Raw genomic sequence first — 20,117 nt, forward strand, 5'->3', positions numbered from 1 at the left:
CCTCTGGCGCTACCTGGACAAGAAAGACCATCCACACTATCAGGGCACTCTGAGACCGGCTGGCTGGCTTCTTCCTCCCAAAAGTAGACTGATAATTGGATTTAGGCTCCCTACGGGGAAAGGAAGAGCAGAGGAGGCCCCTGGTTCCCGATATCTTGCACCGGACAGGACCACCCTCTCCCACTGGGAAGCAGGTGTGGAAGGGCCGTGGACTTGTTGCATACTGGGACCCCGAAGCAGCCTCGCGCGGCTCCTTCCCAGACCCTATGGGCACAGAACCACATGGAAGTTCAGCACTGCCCCACATCCAGGCTGCTGCAACCACAGGTCCCCAGGACAAAGGCAGTACAGAGCACAGGGGACCAGGCGGGAGAGCCCCGGGTTTCCTTCCATCACAGTGCCTCAGTTTCCTCATCAGAAGGACATACACAAGTGGGGGAAGGCCGAGGTTTCTTCTAGTGTTTTATGAATGTAGGATTCCACTTTAGGCTTCATTCAACTCATTCATGAGACAGAATACCTGGAATTTTGCTCTGAAGGTCAAGTATATTTCCCTGTGCTTTTTGTGAAAAATGCGTTGGACAAGAAGAGTCAGTTCCTGTGACCGCACTGATCTTTTATTGCCCTTATACATTGAGAAGACATGGCAGGCCAGAAAGGCCTGTCCCCAACCACCATTTGCTGAGCCTACCACCCGTTTGTCCCAAAGACCTGAGAGCTTCCAGTGGGAGCTCAGTTCAGTCCGTGCTCCGAGCCCCCCAGGCCCGCTCACCTTAATTGCACTGCCCTACTGATGCTTCTACTAGCCCAACCCTAAGATACACACTTGCACACACATATCCAGCAGCAGAAGGCGGCTTGTCCAGCTTCCTTCCAGGCTCCCAGTACATGGGCTGGCATCCTGTGGCACCTGTAACACAGGTTCCCTTGTGAATGAGCTGCACCGAAATCTTGCAAAGAGGCACCTGCACCCCCACTTCCTGATGGCTGCCCCTGAACCAAGGGCCAGGGCTCAGCCTCTGACCTGGGTGGCGGTGTCGGGGTGACTTGGAATACATACCTGGCCCTCTCCGGGAGCCAGCCAGATCACTGAGGCACTGTAGGGGAGGAGGAGGCCACGTCACATGTGTGTTTCTCAGCTCTGAGAGCAAAGCCCAGAAACCAGTACACGTGTTGGACAAGACAGGGTCATTGCTCTCAGAGCCACCGCATGGCCCAGGCCAGCACAGTCCCAGCTGGTTCCCTGCCTCCACCACCCTGGGCCCTGGCCCTGTGGGCTCCTCACCTCGTACTTCTAGGCGGCACTCACACTGTGCCTCGCCTTGTAAGTTGGTGGCCCTGCAGACATAGACGCCCCCATCAAAGGGGCAGGTCTTTCTGATCTCCAAGGTCAACACTCCCTGCTTGCTGAACATGCGGAAGCGGGCATCTTCTCCCAGGTCCAGGCCATTCTTGAACCAGGAAACCTTGGGCTATAAATCAGGTAACGGGAGGGAGGGAGACCATCTCAGGTTGACAGGAGACCTGGCAGGAACCTGTTTGTATTCTAGGGGCTCCCACTGGAATCCAAACTATGCCTAAGCAGGGAATGAACAGGGAGCCAATGGAGAGTGCCGAGGCCCTGCTCAGGCCCTGCGCCCCTGGGCAGTAGAAAGCAGGGAAAGGCTGGGGAGAGGACCGATGGAGGTTGGAGCCTCCAAACCCTGCCTCCTGAGTCTGCCTGGACCAGGATCGCAAACTGTCTACCTTGGGGCTACCCCGGACAGCACAGCAGAGGGTAGCATTGTAGCCAGCAATGACTGAGCGGTTCACCAGAGGGCGAGTGAAGCTCGGGGCCTCGGAGAAGTCCAGGGCCTTGTAGTTGGGTGGCTCATATGTGATGCCTGTGGGTGATAAGACTTTGCACCAAGAGTGCCACACCACGCTAGGCCCCCTCCCTGCTCCTACCGCCTCCCTGCCCCAGCTCCTCCTGGGGGTGGGAGTAAAGGTACAGCACCTGGTCTGGGGATAAAGACAGGCTCCTTGGTGGTGGCCGCGTTGTCACTGGGTCCCACCGTGTTATGGCTGAAGACCCGAAAGTAGTAGCCGTTGCCAACGATGAGCTCCGAGACGACACAGTGAGTGCGACGGTAATGTTCCAAGACAGTGAACCACTCCTGGGGGTGTGGAGGAAAGGGAGGGTCTCTGGGGGTCAGGCCCTACTCCCTGCCAGGGGCCTCTTTTGGGTACCCCTGGTGTCTGTACCCCAACTGTGGAGGGAACCAGATCAGAGAGGAAGGATGAAAAGCAGACCCATTCTAAGGTCAGGGGAGGAAGCTGGGGCCCGGGTGTGCCCGGCCCTGGGGAGGGTACATATGGGGGGCCCAGAACCCCAGGCTCACCATGGTCTTCTTGTCAGCTTTCTGTACTGTGTAACCCAAGATCTCTGTGTTACCATCATCTTGGGGTGGCTTCCACTCCAGAACCGCATTGAAACCCCATGCCTCAGTGACCCGAATATCCTGGGGAGGGCTTGGCTTGTCTGCAGGAGAGAGACCAGCCGGAACAGACCTCCTGAGACTGCTGGAGTATGAACAGAGGGCCCTGGGAGGCCCCCTCACCCCCGCCAGCCTGGACCTGGCCTGCCACCTTCTGCAGGGTCTCTGGGCATCTCAGAGAGGGGGCCCCAGTGCCACGCACCAACGACCCGCAGGACCAGCGTGGCCTTGTCCTCCATGTTCTCGATCCGCAGCATCACCTCGTAGGTGCCAGAGTGGGCGCGGCGAGCAGCCCGGATGAACAGGATGGTGTCCGTGGGGCTGTTGCGGATGCTCACCTCCTCGCCTGCCAGTGGCTGCCCCTCTTTGGTCCAGGTCACCTGAGGCCGGGGCTTGCCCTGCAGGGAGGGACAGCTCACCCCCAAGCCTGGCACCACTGGGTGGCATCTCAGGGTCTGGTCAGCCCCTGAAACTCCTCTACCCGCTAGGCAAGGACGACACACCAGGGCACAGAGAGGGGGACCAGCCCTACCTGGAAAGGAATGAGGAGGTTCACGGGCTCCCCGACCTTCCTCTGGATGGTCTGGCGCAGGTGCCGGGGCACCTGGAGCCGTGGCCGCTCTGCGGGTGCCAAGTGGGCAGCTCAGCAAGGGAGGGCTCAGCCCTGGGGAGCGCTACAGCTCCTCCCCTCCCGAGGCAGGGCCCAGAAGGCTATGGCTGAGGAAGATGCCCCGCCCTCAGCTCCCCCTATCCCAGCCCCAGATGGTCCACGGAACCCCTGCTTCTATCTCCACCTCACCACACCGCTGTAAGAGGGAGGGATCAGAGAGGGTGAGCAACTTGTTTGAGGTCACGCAGCTAGGAAGTCACAGGCCAGGATGCAAATGTAGACTTTTGGACTCTATCCCTGTCCTGCAGACTGTTTCTGCCCCAGTCTGCTGCCTCTTTCCGCTTTGAGAACCAATCTTTACATGATTGATCCTTTGCTGGGAATAGAGGAATGGGGAGTGGATCCCAGATGGCCCAAGGACGCTAAATTATGAACACGGGGACAATACCTACCTGTTGAACTGAGAGGCTCAGAGAACAAAGCTCAAAGGCCTACATTTTCCCTGTCCCAGAACTAGGGGTTGATGCAGAAAAGCCCAGGGAACGCTCTCCGAATGTTTGCCCTGGGCCTGGGGCGTGAATAAAGGCTCAGACTCTCCTGTCCCTCTCTCCAGTAGGGTCTCCCGGGATGTCCCCACTTCCACCGACCCCAACGGCCAGGATGTCAGCGGCAGGTCTGTCCTGTGACTGCGCAAGGGCCACTCACGCAGTATCTCCTGCACCGTCACAGGCTCCTTGGTGGCGATGGGGGCCCCGGGCCCCGCCATATTGTGCGCCCGCACACGGAAGAGCAGCCGGGCCCCTGTGGGCAGGTCCTTCACCAGCAACGAGGTGCGTTCTGTCAGCCCTTCCAGGGCAGCTGCCCACTCCGAGCCTGGCCGGGGAAGCCCATGGGCAGCATCAACACAAGGGCCCACCCCACTGCCCGCCCTCCGGTGGCTGTCTGGGGCTTCTGCCGTAAATAGGGGTCGAACAGGGTGACAGGTGCCGGTCCGAGGGGGGCAATTCAGAGGAGGGTGCTGGGTGAGGGCCCGGGGCTGGGCAGAGGCACTCACAGCCCTCCCGGCAATACTCCACGCTGTAGCCATCCAAGCCTCCGGCTCCCACCCGCTCCGGGGGCCGCCACTTGAGGGAGACGGTGGTGTCTGAGACATCCTCCACGGCCAGGTGGGTGGGCTCACTGGGGGGGCCTAGGCAGAGGCGGGGTCAGAGAGGGGTCTGAGTGAGCCTACACCACTGGGGGAAACGGAAGGGCTCTGACCCAGACCCTCAACTGGCCACCGGTCACGCAGGGACACTTGCCCTTAGCCTGGCTTATTCGAGGGCTGTCAGAATTATTTCAGCTCCCACTAAAAGACCTGTCTCTAGATAGGCTTACAAACAAACACAGCAATTACAAAAGAGAGCCTAGGGCCGCCTGGGTGGCTCAGTCGTTAGGCGGTAGACTTCATTTCCGCTCAGGTCATGGTCTCACATGAGACTGAGCCCCACTTCAGGCCCCACGCTGGGCATGGAGCCTGCTTATGATTCTCTTTCCCTGCCTCTTCTCTCCTTCTCAAAAAAAAAAAAAAAAAATAGAGCGCTAAATAGGAATAGATACCCAAAAGAGCACAAACATGCTTAGAAGGAGCCCCTTCTGTCAGACAACACAGGAAATGCTATAAATGTAAGTTAAAGAAAAACTAGCTGAAAACGAGATTTCCTGGCACTGTATGATCGGGCGAGTTGACTAACAGCTAATAGTTGACTGACTGGAAGCCAGTCTCTAAAGAGAGAGGCCTGGACCCTTCTCCCCACAGTCCCCCCCACCCCCGCCCCTTGCCTCCATCTCCCCAAGCCGTGCTGGGTCCTTGGGCAGCGGGTGGCTTCTGCCCATGCCACAGACAGCCACCACCCCCCCCCCACTCCCACATCCTGGTAGGGACAGCTGTCCTTGAGAGCCTGACACACCTGTCAGCATCCCTTCCACCCTCTCGACCCCCGTGACTCAGATGAGGAAATGGCCACTTCAGGGCAGTGACCCCAGATGGCCCTCCTGGGGGTGGTGGAGACAGACCCACGCCTCTTAGACCCCAAGGCGCCCAGTGCCCTCACCCTATCCCATATATGACAAACCCTGCTTGAAGGGAGTGGGGAAGAGGGGACAGTTAACATTTACTGAGCACCTGCTGTATGCCAGATGTTCTGCCTGTGTTATCTCATTTCACCCTAACCTCAGTTCCATGAAGTAGATACTGTCATTATCCCCATTTTACAGATGTGGAGAGTGAGGCCTGAGAGGCACCAACAGAGTGGTGAGAGGCTCAGCTCCACCCCTACCAGCTAGGTGACCTTGAGCAAGTCTTCTAACTTCTCAGAGCCTCACTTCCTTCCTCTGTGAAATGAAAAGGATTATCCCCGAGGGAGCCTTTTAAAAGGGACCCGGATGTAAATGCCTAGTGGGGTGGCCGCCCACAGAGCAGCTGCTTCTGACCAGGGAGGGCGTGGGGCAGTGCCAGGCCAGGCAGGCTCACCAATAGGCATGAAGGGCTGGGAGGCAGGGCTGGGCCTGGACATGCCGATGGCATTGACCGCGTAGACTCGCATCTCATACACCACGCCCTCAATCATGCGCCGCGCCTCGTGGCTCAGCTCCCGCAGCAGGTCAAAGTTCAGCCGCATCCACCGGAAGCTCTTCTTCTTCTTGCGCTCCAGGATGTAGCCTGATGAAGGGGAGACGGGAGCTCTGGTCTGGGGCCCAGCCTGCCCCACAACCCCGGCCCTGAGCTCTATCCCCGTGCCCTGCACTCACCCAGGACTGGCTGCCCCCCGTCGTAGGCAGGCGGCTCCCACTGCACGGTGCAGGAGTCCTCACCCACATTGCTGATCTTGGGGGCCGCGGGGGGATCTGGCACATCTGGAGGGATGGACCCACATCAGCCCCGCCCAGGGCCCAGGGCCAAGGCTGCCTGCCCCCACCACCCCACAGATGCTTCCAGAATGCAGTTCTGATCATGTCACCAGCCTGTGACCAATGCTTTTCATGGCTCCCCACTGCCCACATTCACCCCATGTCCTCATCCCAATCCTCTCCATGGAGCTGAGAGCATGCCCGTGATGTTTGTCACGTAGCTAAACGAGTAAATGGACGGGCCTCCCTGGTGGCCCCAGGCCAGCCAGCCTCACCGATGACCTTGACTGTGAGGTTGACCTGGTCCTCGCCCACGGGGTTCTTCACTGTGACAACGTAGACACCCTCGTCTTCCTTCTCTGCCCCCTCGACAGTGAAGATGCTGCGGTCCTTGGTGGTCTCCACCCGCACCCGGCCCTCGGTCTCACACAGCAGCTGGGGTGGGGGGGGGAGGGGAAGTGGGGGAGAAGGGCCAAGTCAGACACCACAGGCTTTGACAGCCCGTGCAATGGCCAGAGATAGGAACAGAACTCCGCACGGGGTCCCGGGAGCAGATGTAGCTTGAGTGGAAACTGCACTCTTGTGAGCACCGAGTCCAGACAGCTTTGTTTAGCGCTCGCCGTGGGCAAAGCACTGGGGCCAGGGGCTTGGGCTCTAGGTCTGGCTTTATCACGGAGCTTTAGGCAATCACCGATTTTCTCTGTGCCTCAGTTTTCTCATCTGCCAAATGGAAATCACATGACCTTACAGAGCTGAGGATCCCGAAAGACCTCAGGTGGGTGGAGGGGTCAACTGTGCCTGGAGGAGGAAGAGCTGACCCGAGTGGTTCCCGGGCAGCTGCTCTGACAGAAAAGTGCCAGGGAAACCCCCTGTCCAGTCGGGAAGAAGTACAAAGTCAAGGTCGGCCCAGGGAGACGGGAGCCTTGGGAACAGCCCGGTCATGAGGGCTTCCCAGCAATGTTCAGGGGACTCGTGCCTGACCGAGGCATGAGGATCCCACGTAGACCATGCCTGGGGCAGGAACACAGCTGGCCAGACGTGGTGGCTTCACGGAGACCTCACCAAAGGGTGGAAACCGTGTAGGCAGAAAATCACAGGAGGCAAACGAGCTGGATCCCACCATCAGCCTCACTCACCTTCTTGTCAAACACCCACTCGTTACTGTCACCTGCATCCTCCCCTGGGGCATCCAGGGATGGCCCTGCTGGGACCTTGTTCTTCTGGGAACAGAGCCGGAGGGAAGCAGGGGGAAGAGGGGCTGACTCAGCCTGGAGGGTATCATCCCTGCCCAGCGGCCCCTCTGGCCCCCCTTTGCCCACCCACATTCTGCTGCCCACCTTGCCCGCCTCCCAGCCAGCTGAGCCTCTGCACTCCCAGTGGGTAGCCAGTTGTAGGGTGTGCACTTGTGGGGTGGGGTGGGGAGCCGATGCCAACACCCATTGGTCCCACGCACCCATTTTACAGATGGGGAAGTGGAGGAGGGATCCACAGTACCTGTGTGAGGGTCTTCTGCCAAATCACAGTGGGAGCAGGGTCCCCAGAGATAGGGACATCCAGGCGTAGCTTGTTCCCGGCCACAACCACAATGGTATCCGGCTTGCGGCCCGGGCAGTCCAGGTGGATCTTGGGAGGTTCTGGGGGGGGGAGATGGCATAGGTCAGAAAAAGGGGCAGGGGCCCAAGCCCCACGAAAGAGGCGGAAACTGGAAGGAGTCCATGCCCCTGGTGGTTGTTTTTTAATCAATTCGACTGACATGTAATTTCCATTCAAGAAGATGCCAAGATTTGAGCATACGGCTCGATGAGGTGTCACAATTGTATACACCTGTGCAACCACCAGCAGGTCAAGATCTAAGACCTTTGCATCCCCCCAGGAAGTTCCAGGGAGGTTTGTAACACCGGGTCGCCTACTGTAGCATTTCTCAGACTGCGCTTAGGAGGAACACCAGTGTCTTGCCAGAAAAAAGAAAAAGAAGTTTCCACAGCCAAATCGATGAGGAGGCCCTGGATTAAACCAAGTTAAGCACATTTCTTCACCGCAGGATTTCCCAGAGCCTTTGAGATGCTTCTGAGTCAGCAGGAGGTGGCCCAAGTGTTCAGTGATTCTCACACTGACTAATGCTTATTTATTTTATTTTATTTTATTTATTTATTTATTTTGAGAGAGAGAGAGAGAGAGAGAAAGTGCGCGTGTGCAAGCGGGGAAGGAACAGAGAAAGTGGGAGACAGAGAATCCAAAGCAGGCCCAGGCTCTGAGCTGTCAGCACGGAGCCTGACACGGGGCTTGAACTCACAAACCGCAAGATCATGACCTGAGCCGAAGTCGGACGCTCAACCGACTGAACCACCCAGGTGCCCCTCCAACCATGGAACCCTTTTTAAATTTTTTTTTTTAACGTTTATTTATTTTTGAGACAGAGAGAGACAGAGCATGAACAGGGGAGGGGCAGAGAGAGAGGGAGACACAGAATCCGAAACAGGCTCCAGGCTCCGAGCGGTCAGCACAGAGCCCGACGAGGGGCTCGAACTCACGGACCGCGAGATCATGACCTGAGCCGAAGTCGGACACTCAACCGACCGAGCCACCCAGGTGCCCCTCCAACCATGGAACCCTTTTTATTTTATTTTTTTTTTTTTAATTTTTTTTTTTTAAATTTTTTTTTTCAACATTTTTATTTATTTTTGGGACAGAGAGAGACAGAGCATGAACGGGGGAGGGGCAGAGAGAGAGGGAGACACAGAATCGGAAACAGGCTCCAGGCTCCGAGCCATCAGCCCAGAGCCTGACGCGGGGCTCGAACTCACGGACCGCGAGATCGTGACCTGGCCGAAGTCGGCCGCTTAACCGACTGCGCCACCCAGGCGCCCCAATGGAACCCTTTTTAAATGGAGTATCCGTATTCAATGAATGAACTTAGTTTGGAAAGCCCTGACCTAGAGCATGCTTCAGCCCGGACTACCCTCCTGAAGTTAGGATAAATGCTTGATGTTTAATCTAAAAGAAGGAGGGGTACTTCTAAAAGCAGAAAATTAATAATGAAACCTCACATCTTCTCGTCTCCTCTTTTCTACACCCCGTGGAGGAGGCACGTCAGGATTCCCACTTCAGAGAATAGGAAACTGAGGTGCATAGAGATTATAATTGGCCCATGGTTCTGACTGACAGAGCTGGGGCTTGGGTCTTGGGGTCCCCACTCCAGCTTCCTTGCTCTTCCCTCTGTGAATGGAGAGGGACATGGGTGGAGTGGGCATGGGGAGGAGGTCCCGCGACTCACCTTGCCTGGGCACGAAGTCAATCTTGACCTCTGCAAGAGAAGGGAGAGCATGCGGCACGGGGCTGGGCACAGGCAGAGCCCGGAGATGGGGCCCCCACCTGGCCCAGGCGCCCGCTCACCCATGAAATGGAGTTTCGCTGACAGGTTGCAGGCGAAGCCCTCAGGCACAAAGCTGTAGTCCGCCTCGTCGGCAGGCGTGACGTCGTCAATGGTCAGTTTGTGGACTCTGCAGGGATGTGGTGGCGCAGGGGAGCCCACTGGACCACACACCCCAGTCTCGTGGTAGTCAGGGCTCCAGAGGGCCCCTGCCCCGCCTTAGCTCAGTGGGGTGCTGGTATTTTAAATGCTCTCTTTCTCTATTTTTGACTTTCTAGCTCCCTCGCGTGTTTTCAGAGGTAGGCAATGTACAAGTGCCCCTTGGCTGGGCCTTTAGAGACTGATCGGGGGCTGCTGTCACTAATCTCTGTGACCTTGGACCCAGCACGGGCCGGTGCAGATGCTCGAGGCATGAGTAAGAGAGTGGGAGAGAGTGAGGGCCCTTGGCCAGAGCTGGCCTGGCTGCCTCCTGCCCTGCCCTGGCCATGACCTGCAGGGAGGGGGCCGGGGGAACTCCCAGCCTGTCTGTCTGTCTGTCTCTCTATCTCAGTCTGTGTCCTGTGTCTATTTGTGTGTCTCTTCCTGTCCCTCTCTGTCTCACTGTCTCTATCTCTCTCTTTCCCTGTCTCTCCCTGTTTTTCCCTGTCTCCCTATGTGTCTCTAGTGTCTGTCTGTTTCTCCCTCTGTCTCTCTCTCTGTCTCAGTCTCTGCTCTCCCCATCTGCCTGCCCCCCTTTGCATTGGGGCCCAGCTCTGCACACTCACCGTCCAATGTGGGACACCTTTACGCGGCTGTCGGGCACCAGCTCCTTCCCGTTCTTCAGCCACACGCCCCGCACGTTCTCATCGGACACTTCACACTTGAACACCGCCTGGTCCTTTGCACCCACGGTCAGGTCTGCGATGCTCTGGTACACCTCCAGCTTTTTCTCTGGGGGGCGGAGGGCAGGGCAGAGCCAGTGAGCCGGGGAGGGTGTGTGTGGGTGTGGGCGTGAATCTGTGTGGAGATCACACGGGCATGTGAAAACCCACGTGTGCACGCGTGAGTGTGATTCATGTGTGCCTACGATGATGGGACGGGGTGCACGAGGAAGCTCAAGTGTGTGTGTGTGGTGCGGGGCGACACTAACCAGGCCCATCTGGCCCTCCCAGTACTCTCTGAGGTGGCCACCTCGGCACCCCCATTTTACAGATGAGAATGGCGAGGCTCGGTGTGTCAGAGTGACCTGCCCAAGGTCACACAGGCCTCCATCCTGGGTTTGCCTGATTCCCAAACACGGCCGGGGTGCTGCTGGGGCCGAGGGCGCCCAGGGCCTTGCAGCCTCCTGTGCTCCCCCCCACCCCACCCCCCGGGGCCTCACCCTGAACGATGAGCTCGGCCAGCGCCTGGCCCCCGCTGGTGCGCAGCGCGTAGTGCCCCGCGTCCTCCAGCGTCGCCTCGTTGATGATGAGGTGGTGTCTCTGCCCGTCCTTCTTGAACCGGTATTTGAAGGTCTCCTCCCTGGTCAGCTCCACCCCATCCTTCAGCCTGGCCGGTGGGCGGGCAGTAAGTGCCGAGGCCTCCTTTGGGGATGCCCACGGGCCCCCCAGCCCTGCCCACGCCCCCGTGCCTCTGGCACTCACCACTTGACCTGGGCCCCCTCCTCAGACACTTCGCACTCAAACTCCACCCGCTGCCCCACCATCACCAGCTGGTCTTCCAGGGGCCGAGTGATCAGCACGGGGGGCTCTGGCGAGCAAGGAGAACGTAGATGGCCGAGCCCTGTGCACCCTCCCCGCAGGGTCCCAGCCTCCCAGGGGCCCCGGTCCAGGCCCACCTTTGACGAACAGCTCGGTGCTGCACTTCTCCCCGCCCACCACGCACTGGTAGGCCGCGTCATCGGCCAGCGAGCACTGGCTGATGGTCAGCGTGCGCTTGGCACCCACGGACTCGAAGATGTACCTGTGCCGGGGGCCGGGGGCCGGGGGCGGGGCATGGATGGACAGCCGTCACTCACCTCGTGTGTCCCAGGTGCCCCGTCCAACCCCCTCCTCCCGTCGGACCGTGCCCCCACCCCCGAGCCTTCCTTCCCGGAGCTGGGCCTTACTTGCTGTGGAGCAGAAGGGGCCACGGGAGCATCCAGGCGGGAGGAAGCGAGACCCGGAGCAAAAGGGCGAGGAACAGAGACAGGCAGAAACAGAAAGATGGGCAATTAGACCCAGGGAGAGGAAAATGGGGAGAGACACGCAGGGCAGAAAGCCGCCCAGAGACAGAGAACACGGCAGCGGCCGGCCGGCCGTGAGAGGCACGGAGAGCAGGCTGGGAGCCTCCCTGCCCCCGCTGCTCCCAGGACTGCACCTGCCCCCCCACCCCCAGCCCCACCGCACCTGCCGCTCATCTGGATCTCCTGTCCATTCTTCAGCCACTTGACCTCGGCGTCGGGGTCGGCCAGCTCCACGGTCAGCCGGATCTTGTGGCCCTTGCTCACCTGGTAGGCGGGCTCCAGCTTCTTCTGAAAGGCTGAGCACCTCCGTCAGCACCCCCACTGCCCTGCCGCCCCTGCCGCCCCAGAAGGCTCACACGCATCGCCGTGGCTGGTGGCCGTGCCACTGGGCCGAGTCCTCCCACCACACTCTGCCTGTGTCCCCCATTTTCTCTATCTCCACTGTGCCTGTCCCTTTATTATCTCCGTCTGTTCTACGTGTCTGTCTCCTCTCTCTTTGTCCTTCTGCCTTCCTTGGGGTCCCCTCCACCTGCTCAGCTCAGGGAGACAGAAGCTTGGCCGGAGAGGGAGACAGCAGCCAAAGGGACCTTCTCTCCTTCTTGACTCTGCTTTACAGCACCCCCAGGCTTCTACTCAGTGAGGAGGGCCCAGCTGTGCTCTGTCCTCTTCTTGTGGTGTCTCTGGTCTAAGCTGACTCTTACCTTTTCGTGTGTGTATGTGTGTGCACGCATGTGAGTGTGTGCGTGTGCCCTCTCCTCTTGCATGGCAGCAGAGGGCTAACCTGTGCTCTTCTTCTCGTCTCGCTTCATGCCCTTGAGCCTCTTGAGCATGCCGCGCAGGTCGGTGATGCCGTGCTGGAAGGCGATGCGCTCATATTCGGAGGGGGATGCCTGCCGCAGGATCTCCCACACGTCCTCCTCGGCTGGCGCCTCCAGCCTCGGGTCCCTGCGTCCAGCGGAGAGACCTCAAGGGAATCCCCTCTGGCTGGGGCGGGGGAGGGGGGGGCAGGCAGGACTGTTGTCCCCCGCCCTCCCCTGGGGTGGGGCTTCCTGGGGCCCAAGACCCCTCTGGTGGTGCCGCTTGGGCTGGCTTTGGACCTCGAGTTCAGTATGGGGGAGTCCTGGTGGAAGTGGGGGTGACGGGGGCGCAGGCTTCATCAGGCACTCACCTTAGGTTCCGGAAACTGCTGCTCCGGGCAGGACAAAAAGGCAGTGGACCATTAGAGGCATGGGCCACCTGCCCACAAAGGCCCTGGGGCCACAGCCCGTGGGCCTTCACCCCTCCCTTCTCCCCACACCAGTGTCCCTCCATTTACACAGCAGGGCCTTCCCCACACAGGGCCTTGTTTGTTCCTCCTGAGCTCTGGCAGGTGAGTATCTGGAGAACCAAAACTCAGAGACGCCCCAGGCAGTGGGGATCCACACTCAGGTCTGTCTGATTCCCAGCCCTGTCTGTCACCAGGGTACAGAGTCCCACCAACACCCTGTTGCCCCCAAACACCGGCCCCCGATGCTTACTCTCTAGGCCGCGGCAGCATCAGCCACAACGCAGGGTCCAGGAGAGAGAGGGAGAGGACACAGAGTCAGCTGGAGGGGCTGGGGGAGAAATCCCTGCAGCTTGGCGCCCCCTCCCAGCTTCTTGTGAGTCCCTGGAGTCTACTGAGGCAAGCTCTCATGGACTCAAGCGTCAGGGGTCGTGGGGGACCCTGGGAGGATGTTAGTTCACAAGATATCACGTCTGCAGAGCCCTCTGACTCTTCCCAACACCAGGATTATCCAATTTTTTTTAATGCTTATTTATTTTTGAGATACAGAGTGAGACAGAGCACAAGGGGAAGAGGGACAGAGAGAGGAGACACAGAATCCAAAGTAGGCTCCAGGATCTAAGCCATCAGCACAGAGCCCGATGCAGGGCTCGAACCCACGAACAGTGAGATCGTGACCTGAGCCGAAGTCGCCATTTTACTGACTGAGCCACCCAGGCACCCCTAGGATTATCCCACTTGACAGACAGGGAAATTGGTTTAGAGAGGTACAGTAACCAGCTCAGGGCCACACAGCCGGAAAACCGCATTGCTGGGATTTGAAATGGGGCCTCACCATCTGCCCAGGAGCTGCTACCCAGGGTCTCACCTCTTCTTCAGCAGCGAGCTGAAATCCAGAGTTCCAGCGTCCTCGTGGCTGTCACTACGGAGAGGGGCCCCAGTAAGGACCTCCCCAACTGGAAGAGGCTTGGGGAGGTAGGGGTGGGGAGAGGTACTGGGAGAGGAAGGGACACTGTCTGGATGGGGGGCTCCATCTCAGACCCCCGAAGTCCGACAAGCATGGGCTGGGAGAGGGGTACCTGATCCGCCGACCACTTCCAGCCAGGCTCCTGTGGGGTTAGAACCAGTTCCTTCAGTTGCCCGGGGGAGCTTGCTGTCCCCCATCACTATCAACTTCAGCTCTGTCCCCCTACAGCCCCTCCCACATCATTCCCAGCCCTGACCCCGAGGGGCTTCAGATCCCAGCACTGGCCTCCCCGCTGTCCCTGAGAAGAGATGACCACTCACGTGCGGCGGAAAGCTGATCGGAGGTCCAGGTCTCCAGGGCCAACGGCCTCTGCGTTCAGAGAGGGAGATGAGACAGGGAAGGGGCTTCAGAGGGCACACCCCAGAAGCCTCACTCACCCCGGAGTCTCCGAGTATTACAGACCTGCCCATCCATGACCCTTGAGAGCGGGCATCTGCCCCAGGACCCCACATTCTGAGCCTTTCCAGAACTGAGGTACCAGGGAGTTTGGGTAGTTGTTGGTCCCCAGCCCCTTAGCGGTGGCTGATCTCCCACGCAGCTCCCAGCTCACCCTTCACCTGTTCACCTGTGCCAGGAGCCTGGACCATCTCACCATCCAGGTGAGATCTGGACTTGGCTGTCAGACCCCACCCCAACCCTGGGAACCTCCGTGGGTTTCTCTCGTGCCCCTGCATGAGCAGCACTGGGCATGTGGGCAGAGGTTGTCCTCTTGGGACTAGACATCCTCCTTAGTGTTGGGAAATGGAGGCAGATGTGGGGGATAAGACCCATGGGGACCTGAGCCCAGGACGCCAGGGCTCCCCTCACCATGGACAGTGAGACTGAAGTTGCAGCTGTCAAATTTGTCCTTGGTGGAAACCTCACAGCGGTAGCCACCTGCAAAAGTAGTCTGGGCATCTGTAATGTGCAGCTCAAACAGGTAGACCTGTAGAAGGAAGGTATCAGGGGAGACCAGGGACCGGAAGAGAAGGCCCTTCACTCCTAAAGGAGACTGGGAGTGGCTAATGGCCACCAACGTTTTCACCCCTCAGGGTTTAGTTAACCTGTGGGTAAGGGTTTTGTGTAAATAGGAAAAAGAGCCCCTTTTCAAGACACATGACTGCCATCTGCTGGCACAAGGTGGTAATAAAATATAAATCTGTGATGGCTACGAGGCAAATGACCTTCACTTAAGACAAGGCACTTTTGGGGCGCCTGGGTGGCCCAGTCGGTTGGGCGTCCGACTAAAGCCAGGTCACGATCTCGCAGTCCGTGAGTTCGAGCCCCGCGTCGGGCTCTGGGCTGATGGCTCAGAGCCTGGAGCCTGTTTCCGATTCTGTGTCTGCCTCTCTCTCTGCCCCTCCCCCGTTCATGCTCTGTCTCTCTCTGTCCCAAAAATAAATAAACGTTGAAAAAAAAAAATTAAAAAAAAAAAAAAAGACAAGGCACTTTTGTGCAGTGCACAACCCACACAACTGAACATGTTGGCCCTGCCCTGCCAGAGGAGCCTTTGCCTGGGCCAAGACTGTGGAAGAGTGGGAGGAGCAGAAGCTGGGAGTCAAAGCACAGGTCCTAGGCCTGGCTCTGAGTGACATCAGATCAGCAGCAACAACCTCTCAAGCTTCAGTTTCTTTGTGTAATGAAGAGCCCCTTGAGCTCCAATACTCATCCATCCAGAGGATTGACATCTTCACTGGCTGAGGCCACCTGCCCCCATGCTTCATGAGGTCCCTCAGCCTTCCTGGGCCCCCTGCCTCCACAAGTTTTATTATGCCCCCTTAAGACTGTCGTGCCCTCCAAGCCCAGCATGTCCCACAGGTCTCCTGGGCCTCCCCATTGTCCCCGGGTGCCCCTGGCTATCCAACCTGCTTCCCAACTTCCCTAGGTCTCGTTTTTGCACCTCCTGTGTGCCTTCAGTCTCAGGGTGACCCCCAGGCTCCCCTGTGCCCCCGGTGCCTCCCAGGGGCTCCCAAGCCCTCTTTCCAGGAGGCCCCTGAACCGTGCCGTGCCCGCAGGCCCCACCTTGCTGGTCCGGTCGTAACTGTTGTGCAGCTGCAGGTGTTGGCCCACTTTGCTGCTCAGGTCCACCCACTTGCCCTTGAACCACTTGACTGTGGGCGGTTTCAGGAGGCTGGCGCCGGCCACACGGGCTGAGAAGGTGATGCTGCCACCTGCAGGGAAAGGGCGACAGGCTGGGCCTGGGCGGGTGCCCTGCTGTGCGCTGCCCCACCCCACCCCGGGGTGCCGCAGCCCACACTCACCTGCGGTCACCTCGCCATCCTGTGGCCGCATCACAAAGAGGCCGATGGGGTCATCAGAGGCACCAGAGCCATCGGGGGCTGCTGAGCTTGACCCTGTGAGCAGAGGCCTTTGTGACCTGCCTTGGGACACCCCATCCGCTGGCCTTCACCGTCCCTGCACCGCCCTCCCTGCACCGGCTCACCTTTGGGACTTGGGGAGCCTCCTTCCTCCTCAGTGGTCGAGGCCAGTGCTTCTCCGGAGCCTCCAGGAGCCTCAGCAGGGGCAGGAGCAGGGCCCGGCACAGGCTCTGCCTTCTCTAGAAGGGAAAGGGTGGGGGGTCGTGGAGCAGCTTCTAAGCAGAGAGCCCTCCTCTTGCCCCTGGTCCCCCTCAGTCTTTGCAGGCTGGTCGCATACTGCAGTGTGTGCATCTGGCCTCCTCACCCTCGCAGACTGCGCGCCCACGCCCTGGTGGGTCGGCCCGAGCGGCTGTGGGCTCCGTTCCTCCTCTCCTTTCCCCAGGGGCTCCCTCCACACCCGCAGCAACCAGGGGCTTCCCTGCCAGCGCACGCAGCCCACCGAGTCCCCATCTGTGAGAAGGCGTCTGGAGGGAGGGCTGCGTGGTGCCTTATCCATCTCAGAACTTTCCCTACTTCCACAATGACTGGAACAGGCCAGGGAGACACATGGGGACACTCAGTGAGGTCTTGCTGCAGAAAAGGGAGGAAGGGAATTCCTGGCAGACGGCTCAGCCAAAGCAAAGGCAAGAAAGTGGAAAGGCTCCTCCTATACCCTGGGTGAGGGAGAGATGGCCAGGCTGCCCCAGAAGCTCAAACCTAGGGAAGGCGGACCAGGGTCTTACCTGCTTCTATGACCTTGAGGTCAAACTTGACCTTGGAGGAGCCAGCGATGACTGCGTAGGGTCCCTGGTCGGCGGGGCCCACGTCCCGCACTGTTAGAGTGTGCCTCGTGCCCTCGGCTGCTAGGCCATACTTGTCACTGGCGCTGATGTCACTGCCTCCCCGCTGCCAGCGCACCTTTACTCCTGACCGCTCTGTCTCGGCCTCGAACACAGCAGGGCTGCTGGCTGCCACCTCCACTGACCTTGGCTTCTTGCTGAAGGCTGAGACTGAGATAGGCCAATGGAGGCTGCAGGAGCCACTGGCTGGCCCAGGCACCCCATCCCTGCATCCCTTCTTCCTAAAGCACTTTGATGCATCGCCTCATTTAATGCTTCAGTGGCTCTATGAGACAGATGCAATTATCATGCCCATTTCTCACATGCGGACACTGAGGCTCAGAGAGTTCAAGTGACTTATCCAACATCACACAGCCAGTAGGCAGAAGAGCCAGGGCCGTGGTCCTAACCTCCACACAAGAATTTTGTTAGGTATGTCCTTGGATACCTGACCCTTCCTTCCTGGGGAAGCCCAACTCCCTCTCTCCCCCACCATCTGGGGCCCTTGGCAAGGGGCAGGTACTCTGTCCACTTGAATTGTGGCTAAATTTGTTCTCCAAGGGCCTCAGGCTGAGAACCAGCAACTGAGATAAAGCTGGCCTGGGAGGCGCTGGGGGCTGGGAGGGCTGGGTCCCTGCCCTGAATGACCTTGGTAAGGGCACAAGCCAGGACCAGGTCCCTGGCCTGTGACTTTCTCTGCCCTTGGCCCAGGATCAGGGCTTCTCGACCGTTCTCTCGCAGAACAGAAGAACTGGCATTTTCACGCCAGGTGTGAGGGCCACAGGAATGCAATCTCATAAAGCGGAGACTATCACAACTGGAGAGAGCCAACTCAACTCCTCCTTATACAGATAGGGAAACTGAGACCCAGAGAGGGCAAGGGCTTGCCTAAGAGCATTCAGCGAGACTGGCTCAAGTCTAGACTCAACTTGGGCCCCTGCCTGTGGCAGCCTTTTCCCAAAAGGCAAGCCCAGGCCTAATCTTGCTGCAGAAGGAGATGGGATGGGGATAGGGAAGGGATCCTCTTCTGTCCCGAGACTGGGGTGATGGCCCAATCTGTACCCCCTGGCCCTGGTTCACCCTCACTCTCTCTCTCTTTTTTTTTTTTTTTTTTTTTTTTTTTAAGATGAAGGTAGTATTTTAAATTTTTTTTTTCAACTTTTTTTTTTTTTTATTTTTTATTTTTTTATTTTTGGGACAGAGAGAGACAGAGCATGAACGGGCGAGGGGCAGAGAGAGAGGGAGACACAGAATCGGAAACAGGCTCCAGGCTCCGAGCCATCAGCCCAGAGCCCGACGCGGGGCTCGAACTCACGGACCGCGAGATCGTGACCTGGCTGAAGTTGGACGCTTAACCGACTGCGCCACCCAGGCGCCCCACCCTCACTCTCATCAGAAGGATGGGAAGGAGAAACCAAGAATCAGAAAAAGACCCAGAAGACAGCCCCCACTCTCAGGAACTCACTCAGGAACCCCCCAATTGTAGATGCCCCAGCCCTCCTGGCCCCCCGCCCAGCCCCAACCCTAGACCTGCGGCTACCTGGCTTCTTCCCCGGCTCAGGCATCTTGAGAGAGATCACACCAGGATCTGAGCAGTCACAGGCCACCCAAGGAGGATCTGAGCAGGACCCGTCCCCCCACACTATATAAGGGGCTCTCCCCCTCCCCAGGATTTCTTATCTGCCTCTTGCCCAACCACCTGCTAAATATAGACAAATTCCAGAGAGCGAGGCTCTCCAGGGCGATGGCAGGGCCACACTGTTCCCGGCTATCTCCTGTCCCTTCCCCCTCGGGTCCAATATGATGGCTTCTGCCCCTCTAACCCTTGGTAAGCCTCAGGGGCACCCCAAGCCCTATCTATATGTTCATCTGACAGGGAGATTGTATGGTGAATTGGCACAGATCCAGATCCTGGGGCCGGGCTGCCCTGAGACCAGGCACTGCCCTTTCCTTAACCTCAGTGCCTTAGTTCCCTCATCTATAAAGTGGGGTGATGAAAGCAGCATCCACTGTGTAGGACTGTTCCATGAACGAAGTGGGTTTATAAATGGAAAGGCGAGAGCAGAGCCAGGCACACAGGAAGTGCTGAATGAAAATATCTCTCCTACTGCGGCGCACAGGGCCCTGGGCTGGCCTCGTGCTGCAGAGTCCTGGGTGGGCTTAGTCCAGGGCCATGTGGGGAGAGAGCAGTACTGGGGGCTGGTGCCACCCAAGGGGAAGGGCTGGGCGGGGTCTGCAGGTAAGGGTATTGGGGTAAACCTCAAAGCGGAAGGCAGAAACAGAGATGGCTCTTGCCAAAGTCACAAGGATTCACACGGAAAATACTGCCAGAATATTCTGAATTCCCATCCCCACCCCCACTGTTCCTCTATGAACTTTGGCCGTCTGTGACTGCCCCCCCTTCCTACCCACCCCCCCCCACCCCGTCACCTCAGGAGTATCGGTTGCTACACAGAAAGAAGCAAATTACACGGGACTTTCTCCAAGCAAGGTCCAATATCAGGAAAGGCCATTTGTCCTTCCTGACCCCCATGGGAGGAATTCTGTACACAAGCATTGCCACGTGGTCCAAACTTACCATTCCTGTAGACACGGGATCCATTCTTTTCTGCCTCTGTGGAGTGCTTTCTCACTACTTTTAAACTGTATTGCATTCCCCTTGGCCTTCTTAAAGAGGACGGAACACTATCGACCCTCTCTTGGGGCTTGGAAGCCTGAGAAGGGAGGTCACAGTTTCGCTCTCGGGGCAAGGATGCATGTGGGGGTGTTTGCGCCCATGCTAATGGCCCCAGAGTCCGGGTTCTCTGAGGCCTGCTGGCTGCTTTGGGCCGTTTACTCAGGGCCAGGTGGTCTGCTCCCCGCATCTTGCTGTGGGTGCAAACAAGATGCTTCTAGGCTCATCTTTTTCTGTTTCTCCCTTGTTGTGGACTAGAAGCCAGAGAGCACAAGACAGCAGCTACGCACTAGGGCCCTGCCAGCACGGATGCTGTAAGGACGCCTTGGGGCCTAATTCCTGCTCCTGGCCGTGCTCCACGGCACCCCATTCCAGACACGTTGAGCCTTTCTGCCCCACGCTGACCTAGCACCCACGTGCAGTGGGAT

The 20,117-nt window shown here is 58.5% G+C and overlaps 1 protein-coding gene across 2 annotated transcripts; it reads right to left on the bottom strand.

The window, feature by feature from the left end:
* Positions 1-591: 591 nt before the first annotated feature.
* Positions 592-18,644, bottom strand: MYBPC3 (myosin binding protein C3). 2 transcript variants are annotated; one of them, XM_030331273.1, is made up of 35 exons: positions 18,556-18,644; positions 16,920-17,186; positions 16,263-16,376; positions 16,081-16,173; positions 15,842-15,990; positions 14,648-14,765; positions 14,101-14,149; positions 13,893-13,922; positions 13,682-13,735; positions 13,067-13,069; positions 12,718-12,735; positions 12,331-12,494; positions 11,713-11,845; positions 11,433-11,435; positions 11,163-11,287; positions 10,969-11,074; positions 10,707-10,873; positions 10,111-10,276; positions 9,370-9,476; positions 9,251-9,280; positions 7,471-7,610; positions 7,113-7,193; positions 6,252-6,411; positions 5,878-5,982; positions 5,600-5,788; positions 4,142-4,276; positions 3,793-3,960; positions 3,010-3,098; positions 2,680-2,875; positions 2,382-2,521; positions 1,997-2,156; positions 1,747-1,883; positions 1,286-1,472; positions 1,061-1,097; positions 592-910 (listed from the first exon to the last, which is right to left on the bottom strand). In XM_030331273.1, the coding sequence occupies exons 1-34, from the start codon at positions 18,578-18,580 to the stop codon at positions 1,087-1,089; spliced, it is 3,819 nt and encodes a 1,272-aa protein (XP_030187133.1). In that variant the 5' UTR covers positions 18,581-18,644; the 3' UTR covers positions 592-910; positions 1,061-1,086. The 2 variants fall into 2 exon arrangements, with proteins under 2 accessions (XP_030187133.1, XP_030187132.1); XM_030331272.1 differs by having other exon boundaries at positions 7,113-7,196.
* Between the last annotated feature and the right edge of the window lie 1,473 nt (positions 18,645-20,117).

The sequence above is a fragment of the Lynx canadensis genome, chromosome D1, assembly GCF_007474595.2.
Source record: "Lynx canadensis isolate LIC74 chromosome D1, mLynCan4.pri.v2, whole genome shotgun sequence".
NCBI lineage: Eukaryota > Metazoa > Chordata > Mammalia > Carnivora > Felidae > Lynx > Lynx canadensis.

Coding starts and splice junctions, on each gene's coding strand:
- MYBPC3 (XM_030331272.1), bottom strand. CDS start 18,580: ATGCCTGAGCCGGGGAAGAAGCCAG. Junction 13,923..14,100: donor CGATCAGCTTTCCGCCGCAC/GTGAGTGGTCAT, acceptor CTAACCCCACAG/GAGCCTGGCTGGAAGTGGTC. Junction 2,876..3,009: donor ACCTCCTCATTCCTTTCCAG/GTAGGGCTGGTC, acceptor CCCTCCCTGCAG/GGCAAGCCCCGGCCTCAGGT.